The following is a 19,663-nucleotide window of genomic DNA, read 5'->3' as shown; positions in this document are numbered from 1 at the left end:
TAGTTAAACTTATATTTTGGTTATTAGAAAAACGGAAAGTGCTCCATATATATATCTTTATCTAATTGCTCAAAGTTATAATCTAATTTTGTAAAGAAGGCAGCTGGGTTACACCCACGGAAAAAGCGAAAACTGCGTACGCAAATGATCGATGGCGCCAACGAACACCTTATTAATGTTTGTCCGAAGTCATCTGTTATGTCAGTAACAGTGCATGTAATTATAAATCATCAAAAATACCATGCTTATAACTTGGCACGGCAGACGCGCGTCGTTTACATAGGATTCATTAGTGGCGTTCGAATCAAAACAGTTGGTAGGCAATATAAAATACTAATAACCCTGTTAATTCATTGATTAATTGATGTGTCCTTAACTTGAAGCTCCAACTTGATTGCATATTGAATATATAGGGGCTTTAATTTTGATACCTCAAAAAGATAATTAAAAGGTTCGTTTACTTTCAGAGAGCGTTCCATTTTTCTTACATGAGGCATTAATTTTGATACTTCAAAGAGTCGTTTAAAAGGTTCGTTTACTTATAGAGAGCGTTCAATTTTTCCTACACGAGGCATTATATTTAACGTTCCCCTTCTAACCGAAAGTGACTGCATATTTATCCATTTCAAAAAGCTAAACTAACGCCCCTTTTAGTGGAATTATGACCTTTGATTGGAGACTTGAATCAAGTTTTATACATATGGGTTTCTTTCATGGCTCAATCTGTTTTAGATTAAGATTCTTAACGAAAAGACGAATTTCGGAAATAACAAAATAGCGGTAAGAACACACTATTGATAAACTAAAAGATTCCTCGCAGGTTAAAAAATTTAGAAAATTGCGATGCACCAAAAGGATATTCAATACCTTTATCCCAGTTTTTTGTGATAGGCTAATTACAAAAAAGGTACTTTGTTGGATATTTAAATTTGTGGTTCACCTATGACTACGAAATTCACGGAAATTGGAATCCCAAAAATTATTATGTATCCACAGTAATTTTTGTCAGGGAAAAACGTCTTTGGATATTTGATACGAATTGTATGTGAAGATATAAATGTTAAATGTATGAAAAATATGATTGAAATAATAAGTGCTTAAATGATTTACCGAAATTGTAGTTCAGATGTAAGCTTGAACAAAAACTTTTTAGAAATGAAGGAGCTGCAGGGCAAATACATATAGTTTTAGGAGCAAACATCCATTTGGTTGAATTTTAGATTCTTTTTCCATTGGACGCTTAACTCTACGTCATTATATTTGATGTGATTGTAAGACCATGATAGCATAATTTTATTCCATAACGATTCTTAAAATTATCAAAGTGCCAGACCTATACTTTTCATTTCAGATGCGAACCATTTTATATTTTCATACATAAAAAACAAATACATGAACAATGTATATGGGATTGTAGAGTCAATAGATACAAAAGATTTTGTTTGCACGTTTGACTGTACACGTAGAAAACTTATTTGAAACGGAATAACACATCCTAAATTTTACGATGTATTTGTTCGGAAAAAAGCGGTAAATGAAATAAACAATCAAAATGGAAAATAGTTGAAAATGCTGTAAAAATAAGACTTATAAATCCCGAAGTAAATCGAGATGCATATGTTTTATGATTAACCAAAAACGTTAAAAAAAGTATTTATTCTTTCAGCACAATAAAAGATTAGAAGTCACAATGACATCTGAAGACGTGGTTATCTTATTCTGAAATAATAGTTTTACACCAGAAACTATACACAAAAAGGGATGATTTTTTCTTTCCCTATTGTTAATTTTCCTTTTTTGGACGGTGACGTCCCTCTGGCACCATCTTACGGTGTTTATATATCTCAACTCGTTGTTATGCCGTGTCTGTAGTGACGTTTTGGATTTCAATGAGCGTAATCTATGTACTACTGGTAAGCTATTAAGTCAGGGATTCCGTTACCACAAATTTCTTAAAACCTTTACTAAATTCTTCAATAGATACAAAAGATTTTGTTTGCACGTTTGACTGTACACGTAGAAAACTTATTTGAAACGGAATAACACATCCTAAATTTTACGATGATGTTGTTAACCGAGGTCGGAAATTTAGATACGATCCAGGTAAACTTATAACTCCTTTAAATAAACTTATTCTAAAAGGTTACCTATTCAACACTGTAATTAAATCTTTGAATATTGTTTTTATTGGTATAAATATTGATTTTGTTATCAGTAAATTAAAACCATACTAAATATTACACATATGTACTTTCACGGTACTACAATCTGTCGATTCCTATATTTTGGCATTGCACAAGGTCATGTATTTCTCTGACGCCTTTACACTAAATCCATTGGATGTTCAATTTGTACTGATTAATATTTTAGTCTTAGATACATGATTGTTTTTATTAGTTGTTATTGGCTTTGAACTAGCTGTCAGTAACTGCGAGTACTCTCAGATCTGTACTTAGTGTCTTTTTTGTTGTTAGGGATGAGGGATAGATATATACCCTGCCACGTCCTGTCTGTGTTTTTGTTTGATGTTTTTCTTTGTATCGATCTAATGAGTTAAGCCTTTATCAACTGATTTTTATAGTTTGTTCTTATGTTGTACTGTTTCACCACTGTCCCAGGTTAGAGGAGGGTTGTGCGCTCACAAACATGTTTAACCCCGCCACATTCTTTATGTGCCTGTCCCAAGTCAGGAGCCTGTAGTTCAGTGGTTGTCGTTGGTTGACGTCTATCATATTTCTTTTTTGTAAATTGTTCTGTTATAAATTAGGTCGTTAGTTTTTCTCATTTTAATTGTTTCATATTTTTCATGTCGGCGCCTTTTATAGCCGACAATACGGTATGGGTTTTCTCATTGTTGAAGCCCGTACGGTTGCCAATAATTGCATACATCCACTTAATTTAATCTTTGGTGGAGATTTTTCTCGTTGGCAATCATACCACATCTCCTTATTTGTATACTAATTATGAAATGATTGCAGAGAGGCATTTATTTCTATTGCTAATCTCTTTCAAATACTGTAAAGTCACAAATTAATGCGTGCATTTATGATGCGAATCCTTGTCCTTTGTCAAAAATGAGAAATCAAACTAATGAGATGGCAAAATATTTATGACGGAAAATTATTGCTGAAATTATGAATGCGTCTTTTCATTATTGCGAACTTGATACTGTTGCATTTTTCGAATTTATAAAAACATCGCAAAAATTTCCCCGCCATAGTCCTTTCCTTTATATGCATAAGATATATGCCACTTGAGTTTAAGAAACAACAATCAATCAATCAAAGAATAGTATTTGAAATTAGAATTCATTTAAAAACCCTGAACTCTATCGTATGTCGCTATAAGAATTATTGACAAATATCTGAATATGATAACAATAAATGTGGTTTTTAAGAAAATACTTATATATTCCAGGACTATCAGAATCCTTTACAAAATTACGGTAGTAATTTTGGTACGATCAGACACGATATCGTCGGAGTCTCTTGATTATATATGCTATTCAAGTTATGCTGAATGCCTCTTTGCCAACCACATTGCCGTGAGGCACAATTATCATTTATTTGCAAATGGGTATTCCTTCGTTTTGACAACAGATTCTCTCTAATTGCAAAATAGCCTATAGAAATTTTACTTCGCGAAAATATATACATACCATTAAAAATCTGACCTCTTTATGAACCAACAGTAAATGTCAATACTTTCAATTATTGTAGTAAATTATCCTTATCCATATTCGTTACACTGTTTTCAATTTCCAGAAATCACAAACTGCCATACCGAATTAGAAGTTACTTTTATTGTAAGTATCATTTGATCATTTAAAGTAAACGCTTTGTGTGAAAATGTATTTTCAATAGTAGCTTTTAAAAGAATTTACTACCACTGGGTCGATACCTCTGCTGGTGGACTGTTAGATCCCGAGGGTAGCATTAGCCCAGTAGAAGTAGCCAGTTTATCGGAGTTTGTTTAATATAAATTTGATGTTATAAAATTTCAAAATCTTTTTAAATTAAGGAATGTATCTCCATCATGCATATCTCTGATGCCTTGTCGGAGTTTGGCTTTACTTTTGATCTTTTTGTTTTTAACAGCATTATGTTTTCAATGTTTGATATTTTGGTCCCGAGCATCAACGAAGAGTCATTAATTGTCAAAATGCGCATTTGGTGCAGTAAAATTGGTACACTTATTGTTATTATAATTTAGATGAAAGGTTTTTTTCACACGAAATTAAAGGTGTAAAAGTATTGATGTTTCTACTATTCTAAATCCAAGTGATATTAAGTGCATCAAAATAAATATATATCTAACATAGATATTTAAAAATCATATGTCTGAAATATTAAGCGTATAAAATTGAAAACATAATATATAAGACCAAAATACAATTTCAAAGATGACGTAGATAAAAAAATGATTGCCTTATAGACGACAATTATACATGTTTTCGTAATCAAGCTTATTAATTTCATGATAGAAACCTAACTTGAAATAAACAAAATATATGTTGGTCTCCGAACTATATGACCCCGTAGCCTGTGGCATTCTTAATCATTTTCAGGGGCCTCCTTGTTTTTGTCAACAAATATTTAACATAAATTTTGTAATGTTTAGTAGCATGTGAACATAAAGTTCAAGGTACAGTAAATGGGTAATGTCACAGAATTTGTTAAAATTTTGCATACAACTTTGGCTCGTTGAACTTTAACTGAAAATCGAAAAAATAATTCATCTGTCCCTTTTATTTTATGAAATTTTACTGATTGAATTCTTTCAAAAATGGGTGAACATTTGTATAGAAAGCACATAAAATCGTCGAAAAACATTCTTAAATTCGTCTTTAAATCATCAAATCTCCAATTTCAAATACATAGATTTTTCGTAAAAAACCTATTTGTTGTTGGTATATAAATTTCCATTTTGATGATGTAAAATTTATAATAACGGTATATATCAATCAAAGTGGTGTTCTATGTAAAAAAAATACGACAAAACGTCGAAATTATCGTAACGTCGTCGCGTTGTAGGCCGTAAAATGTCGATTTTTGACGTTTTTAGCTACCAACTAGGTAAAAAAACATAGTCGGTAACCATATGATAATTTTATATCATCAAAACGAAAATTGATGTAGCAACAACATATAGTTTTTAAGAAATCTATGTATTAGAAATTGGAGATTTGATGATTTTAAGACAAATTTAAGACCGTTTTTGCTGATTTTTTTTGTGCTTTCTATACAAATGTTCACCTTTTTTGAAAGAATTCAATCACTCATATTTCAGTAAATGAAATAGATAAATGCATAGATAAATGCATTATTTTTTTTGATTTTCAGTTATAGTTCAACGAGCTAAAGCTGTATGCAAAATTTTACCAAAATCTGTGACATAGCCCATTCACTGTTCCTTGACCTTCAAAAACTTCATTTTCCATCAACGTGATATGATTTGAATGAAAAGTGTTCGATATTTCAAATCTATTAGGCGACAGTTAAAAATGTTGTCTTCCAAAACAGGCAAAATTAAGTAAAAAAAATCAGCAAATAACAACAGTTATATCTCACAATTAGACAACAGATTATGATTTCGTTATTAATATGAGACACATATTTTAAGCCTGAAAATAAAAAAGAAAAAGTATAAATAAGTGATAGAAATAGAGGTAACCTCAATTAAGTTTTTTTTTTTTACAAGATGATATATTTTTAACATAGATATCACTTTATGCAATGCACCCACCCTTAAATTACTGCAAGCTTTACATACAATAAATACAAGCAAGAAAATGGTTAAAGAAACCCATTTCTTGATATAGTGGATTAAGTCTTAATATCTCAATATCTTACACGTTGAAGCATAGTTATGTTGAATTGTTGGAGGTAAATGGAGATAAAACCAAAAGCATGGTATTATCAAAGGAAAGACCTAGGTTTAAAGTGTTCTTTAAAGTTAGCAGATTTTTAGAAATTCTTTAATATAATTATCTGGGTAAACAATTTAGCACTTTTGACTTGACTTTCTCAAACCGATCAAACAAAACAAGTGAAAGTAAAGGATGTACATATACCTGAATACCTGAGGATCTGAAATATTGATATATATCAAAAATATACAATCATTGTATGTAATAATCTGTACAAACAATTTGCATTTAATGAAATTTCAGATATAATGAAGATCATCATAGTATTTCTGGGAACTATAAGTTTGATAACAGCAGTTTCATTACTAAGCAAAAGAGGAGGTATTTTAACATTTTACAATAAGTAAATATACGTTCAATGTTCACATGATCAGCTGCTTTGTATAAATACGATAAACGCATACTATATATTCAATAAGAAAACGATTATTACACTTAGCGTACGCAGTTTGTAGTTAAAGTGACACATTCACATGATACAATTAGCTTGTATATTACATACAGAGCTGTGAATTGTTTCCATAATTTATTCAGTGGGAAGGGTGAAATAAAAATTCATTTAATGAAACACATCATGCTTAAAACAGTCAATTCATCGTTTTATTTGACCTTAACAGCAGTCGTAGATAATAATGAAATAACGTGTTTAATAAAATGTCACATTTGATGGCGACGGTCAAGTGTTTGAAGTGATGACTTTTACTTTAGTAATAGAGATGGTTTATTGGCATCTTTTAAACAGCAACCATGTAATGATATAATCGTAAAATAAAATATGAGTTTTGGTATTGGCAGGACTTGCACGATATAGTGTGACGCAATTAGGTGTTCATAAAATTATGTAATTTAAAAAAAGGTAAGATGACTACTACTGAGGCAAAGTTCACTTAGACAGTTTTTGTTATTTTGTATAGGCCTGTAAATTTGGCACTGGCGTGCCTGACAGGTTTTTCAAGAATCCTATTTTGTTTAATTTATTACTCTGTTTTTGTAACTTTCCTTGATGTTCCAAGGCTATATATATAGCAAAAAAAAGCAACATTGCCAAAACTAAAAGCCTCGGACAAATCATAGGGCAAAATTATCCGGAAGGCATGGGAATAATTTAAGTATTACAAATAAGAAACTACGGTTTCAACTCCCTCAGGCAAAGTTGACCTTAGATGGATTTTGCTATTTATTATTTTTTTGCTCCTTTCTGGTTATATAGCTCTTCAACTGTTTCGGCTCTTCTGAAATCCTACTTTGTAAAAAATTACTCTGATTCAAACAAAAAAATCTCTGAAACTGACATTATCAATATGCTTGATTTTTTGATTGACAACATATATGTTATGTTTGAAAGACGTGTTTTTCAACAAACAATCGGCATTCCCATGGAAACCAACTATGCCCCTCTTCTTGCCGACTTGTTCCTTTACTGATATGAGGCTGATTTCATACAGGAACAGGAAATTAGCAGTATCCTTTAACTCTATTTTCCGTATATAAATGAGGTTTTCTCACTAAATAATTAAAAATTTTGTGACTATGTTGAATGCATCTATCCCATCGAACTTGAGATAAAGGATACAACAGATACAGTTAAGTCTTTCTCATATCTTGACTTACATCTAGAAATTGACAGTGAGGGTCGGTTGAAAACAAAACTTTACGACAAAAGAGATGATTTCAGCTTTCCAATTGTGAATTTTCAATTTCTATGTAGCAACATTTCAGCAGCGCCTGCATACGGAGTATATATCTGCCTGTTGATACGATATTCCAGGGCTTGTATTTCCTAACATGACTTCCTTGATATAAGGTTGCTGCTCACAAGGAAGCTATTAAACCAAGAGTTCCAAGTGGTGAAGCTGAAATCCTCCAGTCGTAAATTTTATGGACGCCATCACGAGTTGGTTGGCCGTTATCGAATATCCGTTTCACAGATGATAGCGGATATGTTCCAAATGTCGTAACTACAATCCCGTTCCCTTTTCCAAGAATGTGACCTACCGAATTGACTTATTACCGGGTTTGTACTAACATGAGCAACACGACAGGTGCCACATGTGGAGCAGGATCCGTTTACCCTTCCGGAGCACATGAGATCACCCTCATTTTTAGTGGGGTTCGTGTTGCTCAGTCTTTAGTTTTCTATGTTGTGTTTTGTGTACTATTGTTTGTCTGTTTGTATTTTTCTATTTTAGCCATGGCGTTGTCAGTTTGTTTTCAACTTGTGAGTTTGAATGTTCCTTTGGTATCTTTCGCCTCTCTTATACATCCTTGGTTTTTCAAATATTTGGCTTGAAGGTAAATCCAGAAAAACTTTCGGACGCATGACATTTATAACGTGCTGTCTCCATTTTTGAATTAAATTAGGAATCTAGTGAAGAGGGATCCTGTACTGGAAATCAACTTTAAGTAACATAGGTTTGAAGTGTGCGCTCATATAAATTGACAGTTATGGTTAATATATAATTATTTGGGTAAAATTTCTTTGCAGTGAGATTGTCCGACAATTTATGACAGTTTTGCTAGATTTCTTGACCCGATGTATTTTATAATTTGTTGATATTATCCCGGCCCAAAGCTATGTTCTTCAATGCACAGATGTAACATGGTCGATATCTAGCGCAGGATGCCGCTTAAACCAGTGCTAGAGGCTTAGCTGCGGTAATGTAACCATGTGTGGCTTTTTTCCTAACAGAAGATGTCATACCACCAATTCACCAACTTTTCAATTTAGAACATATATGTAAAATAACCCTTTACTGACAAAACATAGTGCTTTTGATGTCATTGTTTACCTAAACTAACAAACAAATTTGCAGAAATGAAATTTTTGGTGAAATAGAAATATATGTAGACCATTTTGAGCCAAAATTTACTTGTCAATGAGTTTGCATAAAAAATTGAGGATTAATACGCTTCCTAGTACACTTATTGAAGATTTCCAGAAAACCAGGGGTTATTCTAAGTAATAGTACTTGACTACCGAACGGTAGAGTGTCACTACAAGACTTTAAACATTGGTTGAAAATTGGCATGTAGAAAGGTGATACATGTACAATTCAGGATATACCTGGTTTTTAAGAAGTTAAATTTATGGTAAAATATTTAGAAAGCTGTGAAAATTGCAAAATTCGTTTGAATAGATAGAGATTTTGAATTGGTGGTCTGACACCTGAAGAATGTCTGAAACATGGTTACGTTATCGTTTTTAACATGGACCGCCTTGATCTAGCAGAGAGTGTGGGCGTTTGTTTCATGTTGAATGGCTTATTGTGAATTTGATGAAGAAATGGAATAAAAGCGTTTTTCCTTTTGATTTTGGTTATGTCTTTTGCATTAATAGATTGTGTGTCATAAATAAATACGCCACATACTTCCGTTCCCATAATTACATTATTGTATCTGTGATTTTTTTTATTTCGACAGAATTTTATTTTTCTGCTATTCATGCAGGCATGTATATGGGATATTGACAAGAGATTTTTTTTCGGTTTATATTGGCACTTTATGTTAAAAAGTTTAATTATTGTTTCAAATTCTCGTTTATGTGATTAAAAAGATGGTAATGATGACTGTGTGATGTGTAGCGATGAATCAAACTGTATCTCTCCGTGGATGTTTTGTGATGGTTATGGAGATTGTAAAAATGAAGAAGATGAAATTGAAAGCATATGTAAAGGTAAATAAATGCTTAATTTTGTGTTCATTAACATCGTGTCATACATTAAATATATACTGTTACAAGTTCTTTGTCAAGTGTTTGTTACATAGAGGACCTGGTCGTTGCGCAACGGCTTGGTTGTAAAACCATATAGAAATACGACATATTGATAACAAAACAAGGCTTGCATTTCAGTTTTATTTTTGAGTCAAATGTCACAATCGTCAATTAAATTAAAGAAACACTTTGTTGTGATGGTTATAACGATTTGGCTGAACCTTATTTATTATTTGATGTGAAATTTCAGCTATTCCATGTAAACCATCTGAAGTCAAATGCCACAATGGTCTACAGTGTATTGAAGAAAAAGGTCTATGTAACGGTTATGTAGATTGTGCGGATGGATCTGACGAAAGTCTTCAAACCTGCAAAGGTTTGAATGTTATATGTACATACACTACAAACCAGTAAAAGTCTGAAATGGCCTATTTCTGTACTCGACTGTACTGATTTTTACTCGACCAGTCTGAATTGGTCTGAATTTTACTCGACATTACTCGACCCCAGTCTTAACCATACTCGACCGTACTGATTTGTACTTGACCCTTATCTTTGCCATTGAAAATAGTCTGAACTATTACTCGACCAGTCTGAAACAGTCTTAACCCATTCTCGACCTGTACTCGACCAATTTTTTCAGTCTAAACCATACTCGACCAAAGGTCTGAACAATACTCGACCAGTCTGAACCATACTTGACCAAAAAACCTATACTTTTTTTCTAATTTCAGTTGTTAAAATTAATTTCTTTTTTTCTGACATGACAACAGCCACAATAAATTTAAAATAAAGATATATATAAAAACATATTTTTACATCCTTACATGGTTCTCAGATTTATCAAATAGAGATAGTTAAATTAAATTATCTTATATAATAATTTAATTATATTAATTTTAAAGTTTTAGAGTTTTGTTAAAAAAAAGATTTTCTTTTAACTAAAAACCACACCTTTACTGAGGGTAATGAAACCTTATTAAGGTGCTTCTTGTTTGGCATGTGTTTTTTTGTTTTTTTTAAACTTAATTTTCCTAAATTCCTAAAGAAAAACTATATAGGTTTCATGGTTACATACAATAGTTATATAATTATCTTTTTAATGAGGCAACAACAGCCAAAAAATCTCTGAAATTGTTTAACCTTATATTAGAAAAATATCTATTCTTATTATAATTTGGGATATATTATATATAATATATATCAAAAAAGGGATAAAAAAATTAAAGAAATAGATAAAATTGTTCTTCTGATTAGTGGTAAAGTATAAAGTAATACCTCCTGCTTGTGGCAAACTCATTTAAAAGATCACACCTGGTCAGAGAGTATTAATTTCTAATTAGCATTCATTAAAAATTGCAACATCCTGTAAAACTTAAATCGCAAGGCCTTTTGAATTCACTAGATAAGTAATCCAGGGGTTTAAGAAAAACTGGGCTTTCTTTTTACCTGTAAAACACACATGTACTGAGGTAATTAAACCTATTTAAAGTGCTTCTTGTATGCCATGTCTTTAATTTTGACAAAAGTTATTTAAATTTAATTGAAATAAATTTTTTCTGCAACTTTGGAACACATTTCCTTTTTTAAATGGTTATCAAGGATTGCTATGGAAGTTCTATTATCATGATTATATTAAATTCTTGGTTTTACAAAACAAAGGTGTGATTTTTAAAATTTATTAAGTTGCTTTATATACTATTTTAAATATATTTTAATAAAAAAAATGTTCACTGCATTATTAACTACACTCAACCAGGAACATGTATATTAGATATACTGTTCCCAGACTCAACTGACACCATAAATCTATACACGACTTAAGTAAATGGTGAAAATTGTCCAGTAACCATAAAATATATCTGAAACATTCAAAAAAAATTTGAATAACATTGAAAATATTAGTCACAATTCAGTTTTAAGATTATTTGATCAGCTTGTTTTATTTTTATTTTAAAGGTGATATATATATATGTAAGTGTTGACAAATATGGTGTTGAATTTATATTATGTTTATTGTGAAATTTTGGTTTCAATGCCATATTGAATACATTTTAAATTTCAAATTGTTGTTCAAATTTCTAGCCAGGGGAAATAGCTGTTAAAAACAGTTTGGAATCCTAAATTGATGAAATACAATAGATAGATACAAAAATTAGGTCTAAGTTGGTTAAGACTTAGTCAAGTATGGTTCAGACTAGGTCGAGTATGGTTCAGACTAGGTCGAGTATGGTTCAGACTAGGTCGAGCATGGTTCAGACTAGGTCGAGCATGGTTCAGACGAAAATAAAATGGTTAAGTACTGGTCGAGTACAAGTTCAGACTGTTCAGTATGGTTCAGACTACAGTCGAGTATTATCAAGTAAATTTCAGACCAATTCAGACTGGTCGAGTAAAAATCAGTACAGTCGAGTACAAATATAGGCCATTTCAGACTTTTACTGGTTTGTAGTGATATCCAAAAACAAAAAAACAAATAATTTAAAACAAAGAATACGGAGGATTAACAAATATAAACGTAAAACTAAACTGAATTCCAATTAATTACAAACAAGTTCTTTGACAACTACTATAAACCAACTGATTTCGCGAGAGATTTATTTCCGAAACTTTCGAGAGTAGAAAAATAACGGGAATATAAATCGTCGCGAATATGTAAAACTATGATTTTTTTTTATTTAACTACATCAAATAAATTTATAAAATCGCGAAATTGAGTGGGCGTAAAGGGTTAAACGCGAAATAAAGTATCTGTGTACAGTAGGACATTCTATACAAAATCAAAAATATATACAAAAATATATCTTCTATCAGAAACTAGGCATCTAATTAGGGGAAAAAACAAAGTATAATTTTAAATAACATGCAAAAATGTGCCTTTTCAAAAATAGTAAATATTTTTCTTTTATATTATACAATAGATTCATACCTTTTCAATAACCATTAATCACGCACATTTTGTGAGAATTGCAGTGGAGACTTCAATTTTAAAGACCTTAACCGAGCGCGTAGAGAGATAAAGAGGACGAATTCATGAACATATACGGGTATAATTAAGCATTGCCCATTGAATGAATAATATACATGTATGTCTGTGTCACACTTAAGGACACCTGTTAATTATGATGTTTACAATATGTCCAGTACATTCCCTTATTTATATTCAAGATAGGTGTTTGCTTTAAATTTTTCATGGATGTTTATCAAATCACAACTGTTTACAGAGCGACCCTGTGGCAAAAACAGGGTGAAATGCCAGGATGGGATTCAGTGTATACCAGAACAAAACCTTTGCGATGGCTGGACAAGGTGCAATGATAAGTCAGATGAAGAACCCACGTTCTGTAAAGGTATGTTGTTGTACCAAAATACAGGTTTTCTTACGATGTGTATTGTAACATATCAGAAAACAAGCTTAAAAAGCTTCATTTATGGACATTATCTATATAAGGAAATTCAGGTAATCAATTCATTTGACTTAATTAGTTTTTTCTTCATTATCGAAACATTTTTTTTTCAAAGAACATTGGAAGAAAAAACGGATCAGCGTTGGGTCAAAAATTGTGGTGCTGATGAAAAAGCGGTCATGCTAAAGGTTAAACACATATGACATCACAAATCCATGATATCGATTTTAAGACGAGGGAAGACCGATAATAGATCATATATATTTTATTTGGATTTTTTAAGTAATTCGAAACAAACAGCTTATCATGTTATGTTGCAATGGCTACAGCTTAGTAATCACAATACGTACGTACAGTTTCCACGGATAATCCCATGATCTGATGGCTGACGAAATATTATGAAGCTACAAGCATTGTCGCGATAAGCAAAATCCCTACTTATAATTCAATGTATCTTGGAAACAGAAGATAGGTGTCTTACTCAAAACGTTCTCACGCGTTACAACTCATATTTGTCAACCTGCTATTGGAACGGACGTCCGGATGAGGTGATTGCAATATATAGCACATATTCCTAAAAGTGGGGTATACAAATGATAGTTTTTTGTTTAAATTGTTGTTTGCTTTAGCATGTCCTTTGGTACAAAGGCCATGCTTATTCAACACGGAAATAAATTACTTTTACTCTTTTAATCAGGTACATTTTTAGTTGATAAATTTAAGGATTCTGGGTTTGTAGATATGATATATTTTCGTCTTTTTGGTATGCTGTAACTAATACAACTGTACATGGTTATTATTTAAATTTGAATTGATAAATGGAGATTTAAAAAGAAGTTTCTATGCGTCTCAATTTAGCATTCCAACAAACATGTATACCAGGATAATTCTACATGGATTTGACATGAAATTGTATCCAGTGGCATAATAAATCTGTGATCAGAAAGCGGTGAGCTTATAGTATTATAATAAATCTACAGGCAGGTATATCCTATACCTTTTATTTGAACTTCAATATTACATTGTTATAGTTGTGTAACATTTATTCCTTAAAACGACAGTTCGTATTGCACTTATTATAGGCTAATGCAATCATGAGAGCATTATATATCCATGATATAATTTGTCGTGTCTGTTACTAACAAGCGACATGTTTGTTCGGTTCTTTTGGAGTTCATGCGATTCCCTCAAATTTGTTAATAAAGTTGATGTGTATCTTCTTCGTCGATTTATGGGGTTAGAACATTGTTAAACTGGTGGTGCCTAAATTTAGATATCAATAAATACATGTATTAGAAGTACCAACGGTAGTCCTTTGAGTCATGATAAGATTATCAAAAATTCTTCTTTGATTAGTATTGAATGAATATAATTTGAAACAAATTACGTCTGCTCACTAAAAATATTGGTCGGACATGAATTGAATAGTAAATGTTAATGCAGACTTGTCTTTGAAAGGATATCTATGATGGCTTTGTTATTCAATCAATGAATATCAACAGTCCGCAGCACCGGAGATCATTTCGTTTTTGATGAGGTTCTTGTTGCTCAGTGTTTAGTTTTTATGTAGTGATTTGTAGACTGTTGTTTGTCTTTTCGTCGTTTTTATTTGTCGTGACGTGGTTTTGTCGGTGTCTCTTCGACTGATGTGTTTTGTAGTCTCCCTTTGAATATTCCGCCTCTTTTGTAGATATCAAATATGAGAGTTTAACTTTTTCCTACAAGCTTCTGTTTATTACTGATGCTCAATCGATGAATAATGCAATATGCAAATTGCAAAACACGTCCGTATTGGCGTTCACCCGCGTTTGGTAAATTCCATTATCTTTTAAATGATTATTCTCTTTGTTAATCATAAGATCAATGCAATCAAGCATCTAGCAAAAACACTCATATTGGCATAATCATATTTTTGGTAATCTCGACTTGCATAACAAAGGAGATTGTAAACCTGTTTTGATTACATAGATAGATACATAAGAAATTGTTTGGATAGCACGATTTCGGATTTCCTCAGTAGCATCCTCGTAAAATATCTAATATTATCTTGAAATGCATTTTGTCAGATTATAGATGTTCCAGTATGAGAATAAAATGCAAAAACAAAATTCAGTGTGTCTCATGGTTTAACCTTTGTGATGGCGTACCGGCGTGTAATGATAAATCCGATGAAAATCCAGAATTTTGTAAAGAGGGTGAGTACATTAAGCATCTAAGCGTCTATATGTTGTATGCAGATAACGTACACATTACACTTCTGCATTTAAAGTTGTCTTTTGCTTTTATCAATATTAAAAGACAAGTTATCCTATAACTATCAACCGATGTCTACATAGAAAAATTGAAATGATTCATTAATAAACAAACAGGCTCATATATGGGAAACATATATATATAGCAAGATAACATCATAAAAAATTTCAAATTCTTTAAAGGAAGAAAAAGATACGGTACACATCTTCTTTGTTAAATATTCAGAAAGGCGGTGCAATGAACTTTCAATAAAAAGACAAAAAACCAAAATTTCGAGATTTGTCAATTCCCACTGAATATGTTTCACTCATACGGACAAAATTAAAAAGTTGCTTAAACCTTCTGGAATTAGAATGTTAAAAGAGTCAATATGATATACCTTAAATATTTTTCAACATTTTAACTTGTTTCCGTAAAGTCAAAATCTTAGCAGTGCTTTTGAGGACAGAATTGCAAATGTTACACTGGTATCGATGCCACTGCTCGTGAACGTTTTGTCCTCAGTATAGGACAGTATAACCAGCCAAATGAATGTAAAATGTGGGAATATTTAAAACACAAAGAATTTTATATCGCTAGTTATAGATTTACTTTCCCATATTTTGCACAACTTTTCGGAATTTTCGGTTATCTAAGCTCTTAGACTTTGTATTTTATTTGGCTTCTTGTGAACCAAACTATATATAAGTCTGGTATCTTTGGTGAGTTTTTACATTATTTGGTTAAATGCTGCACGGAAGAACGTCCTGAATCAAAATCAATTAGTTTGTATTTGAGAGACAAATTATATAGTTATTTCCAATAGAATTTTAGTTTTTTTTATGAACGTTCTTGTTTTGGATAATTACTGCAAATTTTGTCGAAATCTCTCAACATTGCAGTTTGGAGCCATTTTAGGCATTTATAATTGCTCATTTAAATCAAAATAAAGAGATGTGGTATGGTTGCCAGTGAGACATCTATTTACCAGACTAAAAAACGATGAGTACACGTTCATAAATAAGCCAATATGGTCTAAAACCTTAAAATACACATATGAATGTATGCTAATTTTAATTTCAGTCGAGAAATGAAGGACGTCAAGTGAGTCCCCGTTATGAAATAAGTTCAGGGGAAGTTGCACTGCCCCTTAAACTTTATATATATATCTCATCAATCTCAATGAGTTCACACATTGATGTCAATATAATGGAATTCTATATGACTGTCATACAAGTGAGAGGTTTGGCTAGCTATAAAACCAGGTTTAATTCACCATTTTCTACATAAGAAAATGTCTGTACCAAGTCAGGAATATGACAGTGGTTTTCCGTTCGTTTGATGTTTGAGCTTTTGAGTTTGCCATTTGATAAGGGACTATCCGTTTTGAGTTTCCTTGGAGTTCGGTATTTTTGTTATTTTACTTTTTGATATGAATGACAATACTAAAACTGCAGGATTTGTGTCACCGATGGTCTGAGCCCCATTTGACACAATTTGTCGTTTGTTTTATTTTCAATGCTCTTTAACAAAGATTTTTTTAAATAATTTTGATTTAAACACCAATGTTGAGTTTTATGTAAACAAACCTGTGTCGGGCGTAACAAATGATAAGCCTGGTATCTGCTGATTTTTTTCATACCTAGACACACCTATGAATAGACACAAAAGAAAGTCTAGCACTAAACATTATGGAAATGATTTTGTTTATTAAAATAGAGAATTTCCTTCTTTTTCGTCGAAATAAACCAACCTCTCTTGCTTACGGTATACACATCACGACTTATTCTCTTCTCAAGAGCTTGTGTTCACCATTTTGACTCCATCAATAGTACACAATAACATTCAATCTAATACCATGACTGTCGCCTTCAAAATTTGAACAATTTTTATCAGGTTGATCGCATACATTTTCCGATTATTTCTTTTAACAAATTTCCTGTACTTGCTTTGAATCATTACATGACTTCACCACTAGGCAGTTCGTCAGATATTTTAAAAGAAATATGATATACTAACTATTCTAACGGAACATATGATATTCCTTCGGTCTTAATGGGAATTGATATCGGGAAAAAATTAGGATTTTGAGTTCGTTGTTAGCCCACACAATTGAAACATTGTTTTGATATGTCTCGTTGGTGTGTTGTTCTTTTTATTGAAATTTTCTTACCCCCCCCCCCCCCCTCACCTTTAATATAGAAAAAGACTGTTTGACGAACCCTAGCTTTGTTTTGTTTGTTATATTTTGTGTTTGAGCTGTTCTTTTATTGGCGTATACCCCATGTCTTTAATTCATTTTTGCATTTCTAAGATTTTCATGTTTTTATTTCAGCTTATCTTGGAAAGAGGAGCCTCGACTGAGAATTGAAGTCTCGCTAACTTACAGCTGCAGACGTAATAAACATGTACATTTGTATCACTCATATATCCATTATCATCAAAATGTAATGAACGTTAAAAAAAAGAGTACAACTTAATTATTTTCCTTACTTTTTGTAACAATTTTATTACAAATATAAAGTATATTGTCATTGTCATTTATCACTTAATCTGAACTGTATTCTAATTAATGGTATAGTGAGGTTTTCCCTTTTAAATTGTACCGATTATGACAGTTAAAAAAACCTGTTGGACCAGATGGTGCTGAAGATCTAAAAATCTTATTTTTACTAAAACAGAGTTGTTGAAGGAGACATGCCAATTCGTATTTCCCTGCTTTACCGTGTTAAGTGACTTGTGCTGAATTATTTCAGATAAAGAACTCGGAAGGAATGACAAAATGGTGAAATCACTCCCAGCTTCTGGTGGTAATATTATCTATGAAGCTCTCAAGGTTATAGTCTCCTTTTGGAGACTTCTTTTTCCTTGATTACTTATTGATGAAGGTTTTATTTATACTGTTTTGTTCAATCATTGTGTCAATTGTTTTATGAACGTCAATTCGCTTATTAGTTGAAGCAAGCCTAAAATGTTCCGTATATGTTCTGCACTGAAATGCTGTATCCGTGTGTTATGTGCATATTACACGACGTGCCCATGCTCTTTTTAAACTGTTCCCTATCATGATTTCTTTGATAAAGGGTTGCTACTGAGAAGGAACCAATTATCTTCTCCATCTCATATCAAACCTAGGTTTTATAACGGTAAAATTATAGTCATCCCTTTGAGAGTTATACGGACGCCATCATGCTATTGTTGACTTATCATGAACAACATGACGAGTACGGCGAGTGAAATAGAAACTCCCCTTCACGTGCACCTGCATCCCCCCACCCAGATTGTCCTTTCGTCGTTTTTCTTTTGACCATGGTACGTATTTCCCTGTTAATCTTCGAAAAAGAGGTTTTGATTTCCCAAATAGTATGTTCTATCCTTTTTTCCATTATCACAGTTCGACCCCTAAGAGTAAACTGGAATAAATTGGTCCTATTTCTTTGTCTTAAGGGTAATAGTTATCCGCAAAGGGTGTCCTTTGTCTCTACGGGACATATAAAAATGAAAACACTTCCGGTCTGAATCGGAGATTATAATAAGATGCCTCGTGATGGGATAGTGCCACACTTCCTGGTCGTTAAAACACCAATGCAACGTAGAGGTCCGTTAGTAGATTAAGACAACAATTCTACCCCTATCCAAGATATCCAAGATATCATCATCTTCAAGCAACAGTCAAATTTTTGGCCTTCTTACTTCATCACAGTCGATTTACCGCTTTGATTTAGAGTTATTTCATTCTCGTCTAAGAATGTAATTGGAATTTTTACCACTAGCAAACAATTAACAATCAATTCAAATAGATGAATCCTTTACCTATCCCAAACCACTGCATATGATTAAATACCCATATAATATAATAGTAGTACCACATTATATTATTAAATACAATATGACAAGGAAATTACAACTAATCATCAAACATCCACATCATATAATATAGAACCACTGTATATAATAACAGAACTTCGTCATATAATTAAATACCCACATCATATAATTAAATACCCACATCATATGATTAAAAACCCACATCATATAATTAAATACCCACATCACATAATTAAAAATCCACATCATATAATAATAGAACTAAATCATACAATTAGAAATCTACAGCATATAATTGATATTTGCCACATGAGACATATATGCGTTCCACAAATTCCACATTCTCTATAACAGTATGTCCGATGACGTCAGTCTATTTATATATAAAAAAAAACACGCTAAATTTTGATGTGTCTTTTTGGATGTATTTAAACCCTTCTACTTTATCGTATGCCATTAAAATGTAGTTCGGCTTTATGTGTAAGTTAACATAAAAGTGACATTTACCTTTGATGAAAACACATACATTGACAAACGCCTAGTCGTACCGATTAT

The 19,663-nt window shown here is 31.9% G+C and overlaps 1 protein-coding gene across 1 annotated transcript; it reads left to right on the top strand.

Moving 5' to 3' along the window:
• The first annotated feature begins 3,781 nt into the window (after window positions 1–3,781).
• Window positions 3,782–17,718, top strand: LOC127736439 (sortilin-related receptor-like). Its single transcript, XM_052246983.1, has 7 exons — window positions 3,782–3,805; window positions 6,173–6,250; window positions 9,483–9,602; window positions 9,892–10,017; window positions 12,866–12,991; window positions 15,115–15,243; window positions 17,616–17,718. Exons 2-7 carry the CDS (start codon window positions 6,178–6,180, stop codon window positions 17,642–17,644), a joined length of 603 nt encoding a protein of 200 aa, XP_052102943.1. The 5' UTR covers window positions 3,782–3,805; window positions 6,173–6,177; the 3' UTR covers window positions 17,645–17,718.
• Window positions 17,719–19,663: the final 1,945 nt, after the last annotated feature.

This window comes from Mytilus californianus, unplaced genomic scaffold (assembly GCF_021869535.1).
Source record: "Mytilus californianus isolate M0D057914Y unplaced genomic scaffold, xbMytCali1.0.p SCAF_31, whole genome shotgun sequence".
Taxonomy (NCBI): Eukaryota; Metazoa; Mollusca; class Bivalvia; order Mytilida; family Mytilidae; genus Mytilus; species Mytilus californianus.
This window is presented reverse-complemented; position numbering and strand designations above follow the sequence as displayed.